General features: G+C 46.4%; 1 protein-coding gene and 1 non-coding gene across 2 annotated transcripts; both read left to right on the top strand.

Annotated features, from left to right (window-relative positions):
• Nucleotides 1-805: 805 nt before the first annotated feature.
• TRNAR-UCU (transfer RNA arginine (anticodon UCU)) lies at nt 806-878 on the top strand. The gene has a single exon. It is a non-coding gene; the product is annotated as a tRNA-Arg (tRNA).
• A 12140-nt stretch (nt 879-13018) lies between these two features.
• On the top strand, nt 13019-13968 carry LOC125146572 (olfactory receptor 1052-like). The gene is given in 3 exon segments (XM_047823276.1): nt 13019-13108; nt 13110-13357; nt 13359-13968. Coding segments are annotated over 3 exon segments (948 nt in total).
• Nucleotides 13969-15517: the final 1549 nt, after the last annotated feature.

The following is a 15517-nucleotide window of genomic DNA, read 5'->3' as shown; positions in this document are numbered from 1 at the left end:
CCCTGGAAACTGCCCAGACTGAGTAGTGAGCCGGTCTCCTCTGGTTACCCACAAATTCTTAAAGGGTTGAATCCTTCATCCTTTACTACATCCTTGATTTCTTTTGCCCTCTCTATATCCAGAATATTTTGGCTCATCTGTGGCCACAGATTCCTCTATTTTATGCCATGCAGGCTTCTACCCTGATCTCCACTGGAGCTGTACTTGCTAAAGTAATCCTAATGGAGACCCAAACCTGACAATGTCCAAAAGAATATCTCATTTTCTGAATACAGTCAAATTGATACAAGCTCATGCCACTGCCGATAAATGGGGGAGTTTTTAAAACCCACCCATTATATCCTCCTGCCAAGCACCATCAAAACAACAACCTGAGTCTATTAGTCACATCTGGGATTCCTCACCCACATCTAGGGTTCCTTCGACCTGTACACGTAGGGAATGAAGCCCATGTGCACTTTGCTTCAGCGTCTCTGATAGCTACCAAAGTTAAAAGAACTTACACAAGGGGCGCCTGGGTGGCTCAGTTGGTTAGATGTCCAACTTCAGCCCAGGTCACCATCTCGCAGTCCATGAGTTCGTGCCCCGTGGCGGGCTCTGGGCTGATGGCTCAGAGCCTGGAGCCTGCTTCTGATTCTGTGTCTCCCTCTCTCTCTGCCCCTCCCCCGTTCATGCTCTGTCTCTCTCTGTCTCAAAATAAAATAAATGTTAAAAAAAATTAACAAAAAAAAAAAGAACTTACACAAGAAGAGAAAGAACATATATAATCCTATACCTCATCAAGAAATTAAATGCATATGGGGGTGCCTGGCTGGCTCAGTCAGTAGAGCATGAGACTTCTGATCTCAGGGTTGTGAGTTCAAGCCCCATGTTGGGTCCAGAGATTACTTTAAAAATTAAAAAAATGTTTAAAAGAGATAAATTGAATTCGTATGAAAAACCTCCCCACAAAGAAAATTCCTGGCCCAAGTGAAATCTCTGAACATTTAAGGTAATAATGAATGGGATCATTTCCCAAGTCTTTTATGAAGCCAGCTAAGCAGAATCCATAATAACACAACACATAAGAAAAGTATAAGCCAATCCTTCATGATAATAAATGCAAAAGCCATAAGAAAAATGTTGACATATTAAATCCAGTGATACCTCAGAAGGGTTATACATCTCAAAGTTGTATTCCTGGATTAATTCTCATATTTATTCTGGGCATACAAACAAGACTCATTTAATGTTTAAATGTTAATCAATGTAAGTTACCACGTTTTACGAATATAGAAAGAAAAACTGTATGATTGCCTCAGTAAATGTAGAAAAATATTCTTGATATAATTTAATACCTATTTGTGATTCTTTTTAAATCTACATTTAAATTTTAAATTCTAGCAAGCTGGAAATAAAAAGACATTTCCTTAATCTGGTCAAATATATCTACCAACCCCAAAAACAAACTGACTACAGCAAACGTGGTTCTTGATGGTAATATATTGAAGGTGCTTCTCCTGAGATCAAGAAGGAGACACGTCTGTCGACTGACGCAATTCTATTCAATATTGAGTTGGAGGGCCAAGCCACTGTAATAAATATTAAAATAAAACAGCCATTATTTGCAGATGATGTGATTGTGTATTTCTAAAACCCAAAGGAGTCTGCAGATAAACCGCTGTGAGTTAAGTAAGGCCACTGAACACCAGATCATTACTCAAAGCAGTAGCATATAGGGGCGCCTGGGTGGCGCAGTCGGTTAAGCGTCCGACTTCAGCCAGGTCACGATCTTGCGGTCCGTGAGTTCGAGCCCCGCATCCGGCTCTAGGCTGATGGCTCAGAGCCTGGAGCCTGTTTCCGATTCTGTGTCTCCCTCTCTCTCTGCCCCTCCCCCGTTCATGCTCTGTCTCTCTCTGTCCCCAAAAAAATAAACGTTGAAAAAAAAAAAAAAAAAAAAAAGGCAGTAGCATATAACCATGAGTGGGAAGTATGAGGACGAAAGTGGTGATGTCTGATGGCAGATAGGATAGTCAGGATCCACAGGACCGTGCAAGGGGGCTTGTGGGTCTCTCCAGAGTGTATCCGCTGCCTTTTCCAAGCCTTCTCCAAATCTCTCTACCCCAGTGTCCCATCCCAGCCTCAGGAGTCTTGAGACTGGATCTCCCCGAAACAAACAAGCTGCCTGCCTAACAAAACTCTGTTTTGCCTCATCCATTTCCCAGTGTGGCCAGAAATGAAGGGTCTCCAAATGCAGGGGAGGAGTGGGGCCACCCTGGACAGCTTCACCTTGGAGCGGCATCCTGGCTGTAGTCCCTCCTTGCTGGCTCGTCCAGTCCTCAGACCCAACACTGAAAGAGGCAGCCCTTCAGACTCAGAGCAGAGAATTCATTAGAATAAGAAGCACCTGAGATTGTAAGCCCTGGGTAGATGTGGATGGAGAAATTAAAGAAGAATCCGGGCAGAGGTCTCACAAAGAGACGTGTGGCCAGCCATTGACAAATGGTCCCACGAGCAAACTTGGTGCAGAGAGCTCAGGATTCACTTCTGACCTCTCTCCCTCCTCCCTGAAGCTTCCTTCGTGTGCTCCCTGTGTGTTCCAAGCCGTCTCATCTCCACACCCCCACGTAAACCCACGGATGGGACAGAACCTTCTATGGCTCATCAGATGGGGCTAAAGTGGACTTGCTATGTGGGAAATCACCTCGGTGCAATGGCAGGAGCCTCGTGCACCACCAGGGAGGCAACTGAGCAGAAAAGCTCAAGGAGCAAATTCAGATGTTCAGAAAGAATGGCTTGTTAAATCAATAACAAAATACAGGGAGAAGCCAGGGGAAAGACATTTAGGCAACAGTTCAGGCAGGGAGGAAGAACCACACTACGTGCATCCTGTGTGCGTGTGCGTGTGCGCAATGTGTGCGTGTACAGGTGTGTATGTGTGTTTGTGTGCCCAATGTGTGTGTGTATATGTGTGTGTGCCCAATGCATGTGTCTGTGTGTGCGCCCAATGTGTACGTGTGCATGTGCGTATGCATGTGCCCAATGTGTGTCTGTGTGTGTGCGTGTGTGTGTCAATGTGTGCATGTGTGTATGTGTGTGCCCGATGTGTGCATGTGTGTGTATGTGTCCAATGTGTGTGTGTGCGTGTGTGTGCGCCCAATGTGTGCATGTGTGTGTGAGTGTGTGCCCAATGTGTGTATGTGCATATGTGTGTGTGCCCAATGCATGCGTCTGTATGCACACCCAATGTGTGCATGTGTGTATGTGTGTGCCCAATGTGTGCGTGTGCATGTGTGTGTGCCCAATGTGTGCATGTGTGTATGAGTGTGTGCCCAATGTGTGCATGTGCATACGTGTATGCGTGTGCCCAATGTGTGCGCGTGTGTGTGTGCATGTGCCCAGTGTGTGCGTGTGCCCAATGTGTGCATGTGCATATGCATGTGCCCAATGTGTGTGTGTGTATGCATGTGCCCAATGTGTGTCTGTGTGTGTGCACATGTGTGTCAATGTGTGCATGTATGTATGTGTGTGCCCAATGTGTGCACGTGCATGTGTGTGCATGTGTCCAATGTGTGCATGTGTGTATGTGTGTGCATGTGTCCAGTGTGTGCGTGTGTGTGCCCAATGTGTGCATGTGCATATGTGTGTGCATGTGCCCAATGTGTGCATGTGTGTACGTGTGTGCATGCACCCAACATGTTCATGTGCATATTCATGTGCCCAATGTGTGCGTGTGCATACGTGTGTGTCTATCATGTGCATGTGTGTATGTGTATGCATGTGCCCAATGTGTGTATGTGTGTGCATGTGCCCAGTGTGTGTGTGTGTGTGCATGTGCACATGCGTGTGCCCAATGTGTGCATGTGCACATGCGTGTGCATGTGCATATGCCTGCATCCCTCTGTCACCCTCGTGTCCTCTTTCTCTGCCATCAGCTTCCCTGCTGGTCACGACAATGTGGGAAGACATACAAAGAGCGTCAGGAGGAAGGCGTCTGGAGCCTTCAGTGCTCCATCAGAGAGATGCAGGAGCACACGTGCCTGGTCAGCAGCTGCAGTGCACCAGGGACTGGCTGAGCAACCGTACCTTTTCTCCGCATGCCCTGGGCAGAGAACGAGTGGAACCCAAAATGAACGTGAACCAAGGGGCCCGACTGAAGAACTCATGAATGAGTGCCTCCTGAGCCTTCTCACGCGCTTCATAATCATGTGCTGCTTCTCGTCCTTTCACGAACTCCTAGAAGTATTCCTCGGACGTATTCTCTACCTCCCTTCTCACCAGCTCCCTGGCTCTATACTTAGTTTCCTTTCTTTTCTTTCTTTCTTTTTTTCTTTCTTTCTTTCTTTCTTTTTTCTTAAACAACAGGAATTTTTATTCTCTTAGTTCTGGACATTAGAAGTCCAAGGTCAAGGGCTTACAAGGTTGGGTGTTTGTTTGTTTTTTCAATTGAAGTATATAATTGGCATAGATTCTCTTATCTTCTATAGTAGAATTAATCTTTTTTATTGTTTCTTATATATTTTGAGAGAGAGAGAGCATGAGCAAGGGAGGGACAGAGGGAGAGAGAGGGAGAGAATCCCAAGCAGGCTCTGCACTGTCAGAACAGGGCCTGATGCAGGGCTCAAATTCGCGAATCACGAGATCATGACCTAAGCCGAAACCAAGAGTCGGTGGCTTAACTGACTGAGCCATCCAGGCGTCCCTATGATTCAGACGCCCCATGATAGAATTCTTCTTTTTTTAAATTTTTTTTAATGTTTGTTTATTTTTGAGAGAGAGATGGACAGACAGAAAGACAAGAGTGTGAGCAGAGGAGGGGCAGAGAGAGAGGGAGACACAGAATCCGAAGCAGGTCCCAGGCTCTGAGGTGTCAGCACAGAGCCGGATGTGGGGCTCAAACCCACGAACCATGAGATCACGACCTGAGCAGAAGTCAGACGCTTAACTGACTGAACCATCCAGGCGCCCCTGGTAGAATTATTCTTAAGTGAATAAACATGCATTACAGGTCCCTCTGTCAGAAGGATGTTCCATTTGATCCTGAAGATAAAGTCAAGCCCTGTCTCACCTCTGAGGCATGACTCATACTTGCAGCCAAAAAGGATGATACAGGAAGTGAAGACACAATTCACAGGGAAAGAGAGGTGGGATATCTCAGGTGGCAGGAGACAGACTCAGGAGCAGCAGCTGTGAGAACAAAAAGAAAGGGCTGGCCCCACCGGGAAGCATCCAAAGCCTGCGATAAGGACAGGTCTAAGTCAGACAGTCCAAGAGGTGACATTCACAAAGAATGCGGTGTGAATGAGGTCCCCTGAAGAAGGATGCGTCTGGGCCAGGGAGGGTGAGAACATGAAGAGAAATGCAGAAGGCGCACCCCCGGGGGCGGGGGGAGGGGGGAAGTGATGCTTGGGAGGCTGTAGTCAATGCACTTGGGACTCAGCAACAGCCTCCAAGTCCTATGACAAAGAGATCCCAGTCCTGCAGGACATACAGCCTGGAGGGAAAATAGTAGGAATCCTGTTATCAGAACCTGCTGCCGATGTACAGGGCAGGAATGGACGATGTCATCAAGGACGGTGATCCTGGGGCACAGGGTGTGGTGCTGAATCTGCTCCCACCTCTCCTGGAAAACATTTTGGATGATTTCTCTAGGGTACAACAATGACACCAAGCACCTCCAAGACGGCCCAGCGTCTAGAGGCTGGGAGCTGAGGGAGAAAACAGAGACCAAGGGTCGGAGATCCTAGATCTGTGTTTCTTTCTAGTCACGAACCCTGAACGGATCATGTCGCTTTGCCGACCCGCTATTTCCCCCTCCACAAAAGGTAGACAATAACGTTTGCTAAGCAGGCCTCCGAGGATTTGTATGAAGACAAAACAAGGTAACGCACAGGCAAGCTATGGCTAAACCATACAAATGTCAGTTGCCATTATTATTATTATTATTTCTGTGTCGTCAGAAAAAATAATAACAGAGAAACTTACGGGGTCTCAGGTCTTATGAGAAAGAGGAAAAGAATCACTAACAACCTCTCTTCTGGTAATGAGTGGGGGTGGGAATTAATTGCCTCAAGCCCCTAGGAAGGTGACTTGTGTGAGTGGGTTTCTGTGAAAGTTTCACACTCATTAAACTTGAGGAGAGGCCCTCAAGGGAGAGACTTGAGGAGGGTCTGCCCTGCCCCCCGTGGGTCCCAAACCTCACACATCCACAGGGGTTGTGTCTCCGGGCACTGCTTCCTTGCCCCGCCCCGTCTCCCTGGCTTCCCTTCTTTCCCGTCCCCTCACATCCCCATTTAGAAATTGTAACAAGTCTTGAATTGTTCCTCTCTGCCATACACGCTGAGAAGCACTTCAAACTCATCTTCACAGCAGCTCCCAGGGTTGACACTATCATTTCCACTTTGCAGGAGGCAAAACCGAGTGAGGTTCAATAACTTGCCCAAGGTCACAAAAACAGTCATGGCTGGCCATGGGATTCAAATCCAGGGAAGGCCAATAGGATGTCCCATGCTCCTCACTGCCAGGCAGTGGTGCTGCCCACAAAACAAGCCACCAGCCCCAAACAAGCCAGGGAAGAAACCCCTTCTCAAAGGCGGTGAAACTTCCAACTTTCGATGGTGCAATTTGCAATGGTTGGGTCGGGGGGGGAGAGAGGGGTATGGAATCTCTCTGTGGTCAGGGCCACTTGTGTTCACCATTGTCCCTGGAGCTGGGTTCTCAAGGCCAGACATTCAAAGTCTGCATGTTCTCCTGGGCTCTGGGTCTCTGGACCAGTAAGTTGTCTCCTGAGATCCCATCGGTGAGGCTGCCCCTGGGCATGGTGATGAAGTTCAATTTGTCCTTTCCATTCACTTACATAAAAACATCTTTTTTTTAAAAAAAAGCTACTTCAATATCCTATACAGAGGACAGTGACTTTTCCTCCTGTGCCAGGGAGGGGCCTCTCCCGTGGCCAGGGCGCTGTCTGACATCCCTTCATCCTGACAGAATGGAGAATGTCGACTTCTCAAGGGCTCTCTCTTTCAGCAAGTCCCCTGTCTCCAACGACACTCGCCCTTTCTGCCCTCCCAAGTCTCCTGCAGACATTGGCACCAGATGTGAGGTCGCTTCAGTATCAGCCTCGACACAGAGGTCCCTGTGAGGGAGTTTCACAATTAGGGACCAGGAGCCTTCTCCCCTCTGTACCTCTCTACAGGCATCCACCTGGCACATGAGCTCAATCCCCTCCGGCTGCTGTTCAGCATGTCTCAAACCCAAAACCAGAATAGAAGTCAGCTGCTTGCTTAAAATGCAAATCCCATTCAGTAGCTGGTCTGGGGTGGAACCAGCTTCTGCATTTCTAGGGAGCACCCAGTGATGTCGAAGCTGCAGGTATGACCAGGTGCTAAAGACCGGTGACCAAAGCTGGTGAGCATCTATCTCATCTGACTGGGAGGGAAAAAGAAAAAGAAGCAGAAGAAAGCGAGGCAGGTTTCTTCTCCCCGCAAAAGAAAACAGTGAAAAGTCTAGCACGGAAGCCAAGTCACAGGTGCATGCGAATATCTTTTGTTGAGGGTCTCCAGGCTCTAAATCGCAAACTGCTTTCACCGGAAATTGCCTTAAGTTAGGCGCTGTTTTGTTGCTAACTGTAGAAGAGTTTAATTTAAATGTCCCTCAATGGGGAACTGCTTCAATGTTATGAAACGTAACATTGTGCAGCCTCTGGTCTGGAAAGGTGGGCAGTCCTTAATTTCTGTACTGGGAAGATCCCCAAAATAAATTGTTAAATAAAAAAGAGAAACAAGGTACGGAACAATATGTATAGTTTGTTACCATTTGCATCTTTTAAAAAAGAGGAGAAAATATAGGTTCACATATTACTTACATAAGCGATGACTAACCGTGGAAAGATACACAAGACACTGGTAGCTTCTGAGGCAGAGATCTGAGCGCGGGGGGGGAATCAGAAGGGAGCAGGCAGGACGAGGACTTATTTTCAGCGTAGTCCCTTCTGAATTTTGTACAACTGGAATACATTTCCCACTCGAAAAAACAAAAAGTAAAATTGCAAGGTAACCCCGCTGTTCTTTCTATACCTCCATCCACCCAAAAATCCAACGAAATTGATTCACTCGACACTTTCAAGAACCCTCTTAGTGCATCCCCCGTAGAATTGGTTCTTGGAACAGGGATCAGAGTAGCATTGCCTTGTGTTTCCAATGTGTCCATGTTCTAGGAGTGTAGAAATTACAAAAGGTGTATATTCAGAGTCTGGAGCCTCTGGGGGGGGGGGTCCCAGTTTCCCTTGGGGGATTCAAGAGACCCGGCCACTGAGGGCAAGAGTTCTCTGCAGATGGAAGAAATTCTGTACACCTAGGTCACCCTTGTACAACTGGATGGTTGAATCAGAATCTGTGGCCCAGAGCTGCAAATGGGAGAGCAGTGACTTCCCCTAACAAGCCTTCCCGTAAGGACCTCCTGCTGCGCTTGGAACATGTTCCGTTCTCCCGAGTTTTTTCTGGTTTAAACATCTGACTTGGGCTGGCTGAATTATTGGGTTTTACTATTCTTCTCTGGTTACCTTATTTGATCTATTAGTTTTCATTAAGTAATTTCTCTAGCGTATTTATTTCTCTAGTTATTTATTCTCTTTCCTCAGGCTATAATCCCTACCCAATGAATAGAGGATTCTGCCAAGCGTTGTCCACATGGTCATTCAAGTTCAAATACCCGTTCATCCTTGTGTGACCGAAAGCAGGTTACTCGGTTCTCAAATGAGGCCAGGGTGAGGGGAGTACCTGGCCTACGGAATAGCACAGAGCAGAGGTTCAACAAATATTTGTTTGTTTTATTTGAGAGAGAGAGAGAGAGAGAGAGAGCAAGCACACATGCACACACGTAAGCAGAGGAGGGACAGAGAGAGAAAGAGAATCTCAATTCTCAAGAGTCTGACGCAGAGCTCGATCCCACGACCCTGGGATCATGACCTGAACCAAAATCAACAGTCAGATACTCAACTAATTGAGCCACTCAGGTGCCCCACAAGTGACTTTTTTTGATGTCCAAATATTTTATACATGGAAAAGATTATCTAAAGCCATTTGTTAATTGATTATAATATTTTATTTTTTATTTTTTAATTTTTATTTATTTTTGAGAGAAAGAGGCAGAGCATGGGAGAGGAAGGGGCAGAGAGGGAGAAATAGAACTTGAAGCAGGCTCCAGGTTCCGAGCTGTCAGCACAGAGCCCGATGTGGGGCTCAAACTCACGAACTGTGAGATCATGACCTGAGCCGAAGTTAGATGCTCAACCGACTGAGCCACCCAGGCACCCCACAAGTGGCTTTTTTTGATGTCCAAATCTTTTGTACATGGAAAAGATTATCTAAAGCCATTTGTTAATTGATTATAATATTTTAAGTTGTAAATTTAGAACTTAATTTTTCTTAGGCCACTAAATGCAATTTTCAAATATAATCAATTGAATTTTAGATCTAGTAATGTTTGTTAAAATTTAAAACAATCACATTTAATCTTTGGTTAATGTTCCCTTAGCCTCAAAATTTAACAGATTAAATTCCTTCAATTAATTTAAGCACTATTTACAATCAAATTCTCTTAAACAATTCAAAGTCATATACACACAAAAAACCTATAGATGCAAATTCTCCTAAACATTTAAACACCATTTATAAATATGATTGGGGCGCCTGGGTGGCTCAGTTGGTTAAGTATCCAACTTCAGCCCAGGTCATGATCTCATGGTTCGTGAGTTCAAGCCCCGTGTTGGGCTCTGGGCTGACAGCTCAGAGCCTGGAGGCTGCTTCAGGTTCTGTGTCTCCTTTTCTCTCTGCCCCTCCCCGACTTGCACTCTGTCTCTCTGTCTCTCTGTCTCTCTGTCTCTCTCTATCTCTCTCTCATGAGAATAAGTAAACATTAAAAAAGAAAATAAATATGACTAATTAGGGGTGTCCGGGTGGCTGACACAGCCACCAGTTCGTTGAGCATCTGACTTTGGCTCAGGTCATGATCTTGAGGTTTGTGGTTTCGAGCCCCACATCAGGCTCTGCTCTGGCAGCTTGAAGCCTGCTTCGGATTCTGTGTCTCCCCTTCTCTCTGCCCCTCCCCTTCTGTGTTCGCTCTCTCTGTCTCTCAAAAATAAACAATTTTTTTAAATAATAAAAAATAAGAAGAAGAAGAAGAACAAATATAATTAATTAAATGCTCTTGAACTTTTTAAACCACAATCACAAATTTAATGTACCTCATTTCCCAAACCCTTCAGAAGACTTCATAAGTGTTTAAACAACTCCTCAAAATTACTAAATCAAAAACTATATATCTAATAAATCAAATGTTCCTCTGCATTTTAGCCAAATCAAAAATAAATTCAGCTAATTCAATTTAGCTAAGCATCCTCCTTATGTTACGTCAAATTAAGCAGCTACTCTTTTTAAAATTTTTTTATGTTTATTTATTTTTGATGGCGGGGAGGGAGGGGCAGAGAGAGAGGGGGACAGAGGATCTGAAGTGGGCTCTGTGCTGATAGCAGAGAGCCTGACGTGGGGCTCAAACTCTCAAAACATGAGATCATGACCTGAGCCTAACTCGGGTGCTTAACCGACTGAGCCACCCAGGCGCCCTGCAGATACTCTTAACCATCTCAACCACCTCAAATCGTATATTAATATGTATATATTCAAATGCATATTCAAGTTCATATTAAATTATATACTTGTTACCAAAAATTTATCATCTTATAAAGACATCTTACCAAAATTATCAATATAGGCTGCAAAGCATATACCCATCTGAAAAGAATCACCCTAAGGCCTCCACGGCTGGAGTTAAAAATTTATGGTTGTCAGAGATTCAAGATGAGGGCTGTGAATTCAGACATTTGGGCCCAAACTCTAGGACTGGAAATCCACCCCCAAGGTCCAGCCTACCTTGCACGTTAAGCGGCCGAGCCGCCTCCCGTAGTCAGGTTCTGCTGCCGTGACCCTAAGACACCACAGGCACCAGCTTTCAGTGGCTCTGGGTTTCACAGGGCATCGTCGTCCGATTCCACCCCTACCCACTTCTTATCATAACCCTTCCCCAATTTTTACCACCTGATTTGGGCAATGGGAATTCTGAACCCACCCATCTGGGTAGTAACTGTCCTCTTGGCAGCCAGGTTTGCCTCCAAGAGACTCTGTATCTTCTTTACCGCTTCCTTACCCCCATTCGATAAGCGTTTACTGAGAGGTTACTACGTGCCAGTCGCCGGAGATACAGCAATGAACGAAAAATTGACAGAAATGCCTGGTTCTGCGGTTCTAGCATCCTAATATCAAGACAGAGATGGTAAGCAACAGCAAGAAGTCATGCGTATGTTGCATGTGTATGTTTCTCTATCAGAAGAGAAAAGGTCCAGGGCGTCTGGGTGGCTCAGTCAGTTAAGTGTCCGACTTCAGCTCGGGTCATGGTCTCACGGTTTGAGAGTTTGAGCCCCGCATCAGGCTCTGTGCTGACAGCTCAGAGCCTGGAGCCTGCTTCAGATTCTGTCTGTCTGTCTGTCTCTCTCTCTCTCAAAAATAAACATTAAAAAAAAAAAGATTCTTTAGAAGAGAAAAGGTCCTCTGAGGAGGAAAAGGAAACAGAGAAGAGGGATAGTGAGTGCTGATGTAGGGCAGGGTTTCATTGTCAATAAGATGCTTAGGGAGGGCTTTACAAGCAGGTGACATCTGAGCCTGAACTTAAAGGAAATGAGGGAAGGAGCTCTGTGGCTAACCGGAACAAGAGTGCTCCAAGGGACAGGGACAGCGGTGCAGATGTCCTGAATCACACCTGTGTGTCCTAAGAGGGCCAAGGAGGCACGAGTCGCTGGAGCAGGGTAAGCAAGAGGGAAAAGAGTGGGCCAGAGCACAGAGAGGTGCAAGGAAGTGATGGAGTAGTAGCCAGGCTCCCAGAGCCATTGTGAGCAATCTGCATTTCTCTGGTGTGGTGACAGGCTTGCCCTGGCTTCTCCTCTTAATAGGAAAGCAGGACACCAGCTAAGAGCAGTTGCATTAATTCAAGCAAGCTTATGAGGGTGTCTTGCAAAGAAGGGGTGGGAAGCTAGTACTTATTTTGAAGGTAGAGCCGATGTGATTTGCCGAGGGGTTCAATGAGGGGTAAGAAAAAAGGTGGCCAAAAATGGTTTTGGCCAAAACAACTGAGAGGATCCTGCTGGCATTCCCTGAATGAGGAAGATTTTATCGAATTGAGAATTTCTATTTATTCACTGACACCAGCACTTGATAGATACCAGGGCACAAATTACTGAGATATGAAGTCACTCTCCAGCTGCTAGGGGTAAGAAAGTCCAACAGGAGGGGCGCCTGGGTGACTCAGTCGGTTAAGCTGCCGACTTCAGCTTGGGTCATGATCTCACAGCTTGTGAGTTCAAGGCCCAAGCCGGGCTCTGTGCTGACAGCTCGGAGCCTGGACCCTGTTTTGGATTCTATGTCTCCCTCTCTCTCTGCCCCTGCCCTGTTCGCACTCTCTCTCAAAAATAAGTAAACATTAAAAATTAAAAAATAAAGTAAAGTCCAACAGGAAAGATGGACGGGCGTTTTATTTTTAAAGTTAAAATACAGTGTCATGTCAAGTAAAGGAGCATCTGTGCAAGTCCAGGGAGAGAGGGAGGGGATGGACCTCTAAGCTGGGTCTGGAGAGACCAAAGGACATTCCAACAAGAACGTAGAATTTGAAAAAGCACAGACATTTGCAATCACGCACTGTGTTTGTGGAAGTAAGTTGTCCAGAATTGCAAGTTGAGTGCACAGTAGCACAGAGGCGTTGCAGAGGACGTGTGGCAAGCTGAAGAATGTAGACATTATCCTGAGGGGTACAGAGGACCTTCAGTACCTCGCATGAGGGTGACATGATGGGAATGATATGGAGTTTGGGGACCAGCCTGCCACTCGGAGATGCACACAGTGGAAGAGGTTAAAGGCTACCTCTTTGATGAGAATGTTAACATTCTTGTTTCTCCTCCCCGCATTCATTGTCCTGTGGGTAACACGCCAGTGGGATGATATCGGGGCAGAATCACACCGCAGTGACAAGATTCATCCTGCTGGGCCTCACAGACCAGGCAGACCAAAAACAACTCCTCTTTGCCGTCCGTCTTCCTGATGATCTGCACCGTGACACTGGTGGGCAACCTAGGCATGATAGACCTGATCCATGCCAGCTCCGCCCTCCACACTCCCATGTACTTTCTTCTGAGCGTGCTCTCCTTCCTGGACACCTGCAATTCCTCCGTGTTCACCCCCGGGCTGCTGATCAGCATCCTCACCACGGACCGGTCCATCTCATTTACAGGCTGTGTGGTCCAGATGGCCTCCGTGATCCTCCACGGCACAGGGGAGCCTGCTCTTGGCCATAATGGCCTATGATCGATTTGTGGCCATCTGCCACCCTCTCCTCTACCACGCCATCATGTCTAAGCGCTTGTGCATCCGGCTGGTAATGGTCACCTACGCTGCGGGGGTGTTCGTTTCAGCTCCGCAGACAAGGAATGCCTTCATCTTGCCCTACTGTGGTCCCAACGTCATTGATCGTTTCTTCTGTGACATCCCCCCTGTGCTCCAACTGGCCTGCTCAGACATCACAGTGGCCAATGTCATCCTGCTTTGCCTCTCTGCCTTGGTCACTGTCCCCACGGTCTTAGCCATCTTGATTTCTTATGCCTTCATCCTGGTTACAATCTGTAGGATGAGGTCCCTGGAGGCCCAGCGCAAAGCTTTCTCCACTTGTGCCTCCCACCTCACTGCCTTCTCCCTCTTCTACGGGTCTGCGTTCTTTGTCTATGTCCAACCCAACCCTGGAAGTGCTGCAGCCTATAACAAGGGCCTCTCTGTGTTCTACACCATTGTGATCCCCATGCTGAACCCCCTGGTCTACAGCTTAAGGAATAAAGATGTCGAGGCTGCTGTACAAATTAGGGTCCTTAACTTCAGCAGAAAAGGAATTTGTTAGCAAGGTATCTGGTAGCTCATAAAACAGAAGAGAAGCCTGGGACAGGAACCAAGAGTGGCCAAGCACAGCTGAACACCTGCCACAAGAATGGTATGTGCAGGCTGCCACCATAGGGGACATCGTCCATTGCCATGGCTAGCGCTGCTGCCCCTGGGCATTCAGCACTGCTCAGCTGCCGGAAAAAGCCACCTACACTAGCCACTGTACCACCCTCTATAGCGTCCAGCCACATATCAGCTCTAACTGACCCTACACCCTTCCATCATTCCCTGAAGTTCAAGCCCTAGGCAGGAACATCTACCTGGTTGGCAACATCACTATTATACTTCCGTCAATACACTACATTCAGCTCGGATCTGTTACATCCCCTGATATCCTACATCCACACTTCGTTTTTTTTTAAATCATTTTTAATGTTTATTTCTTTGTTTTGAGAGAAAGAGAGCAAGCAGAGGAGGGACAGAGAAAGAGGAAGAGAGAGAATCCCAAACAGGCTCCAAGCTGTCATTGCGGAGCCTGATGCAGGGCTCGATCTCCTGGACCATGAGATATCAAGAGTTGGGTGCTTAACAAACTGAGCCACCCAGGTGCCCCCCTTGTACATCCACACTTGTATCTTACAGACCCCTAGGACCTCCAATCAGTGGTCCCAGAAGTGAGAGTCAGATTCTTTTTTTTTTTTTTTCATTTTTTTAAAATTTACATCCAAATTAGTTAGCATGCAGTGCCAACAGTGATTTCAGGAGTAGATTCCTTAGTGCCCCTTACCCATTTAGTCCATTCCCCCTCCCACAACCCCTCCAGTAACCCTCAGTGTGTCCTCCATATTTATGAGTCTCTTCTATTTTGTCCCCCTCCCTGTTTTTATATTATTTTTGTTTCCCTTCCCTTATGTTCATCTGTTTTGTCTCTTAAAGTCCTCATATGAGTGAAGTCATATGATTTTTGTCTTTCTCTGACTGACTAACTTCACTTAGCATAATACCCTCCAGTTCCATCCATGTAGTTGCAAATGGCAAGATTTCATTCTGTTTGATTGACGAGTAATACTCCATGGTATGCATATACCACATCTTCTTTATCCATTCATCCATCGATGGACGTTTGGGCTCTTTCCATCCTTTGGCTATTGTGGATAGTGCTGCTATAAACACGGGGGTGCATGTGCCCCTTTGAAACAGCACACCTGTATCCCTTGGATAAATGCCTAGTGGTGCAAATGCTGGGTCATAGGGTTCTATTTTTAGTTTTTTGAGGAACCTTCATATTGTTTTCCAGAGTGACTGCATCAGTTTGCATTCCCAGTGAGAGTCAGATTCTATCTTCCTCCTATCTTTGACAGTTCTCACATATAGAAAGAATCATTGAATGCCACAGCGACCTTCCCTAAAAGGTCATCTTAGGGGTTATTGCCCTTCTGAATCTGTGATATCGGAGAAACAGTCTGTGTGGGGTTGTGTATCAGAAGGAGATCGTGATCATTTGACTTTGTGGGATAGAATGGAACCCCTGCTCCAGAAATCTCCACTATAATCAGCCAGGAATCAAA

The sequence above is a fragment of the Prionailurus viverrinus genome, chromosome D1, assembly GCF_022837055.1.
Source record: "Prionailurus viverrinus isolate Anna chromosome D1, UM_Priviv_1.0, whole genome shotgun sequence".
NCBI classification, from domain to species: domain Eukaryota; kingdom Metazoa; phylum Chordata; class Mammalia; order Carnivora; family Felidae; genus Prionailurus; species Prionailurus viverrinus.
The sequence above is the reverse complement of the archived record's forward strand: the minus strand, read 5'-3'. Positions and strand labels throughout refer to the sequence as shown.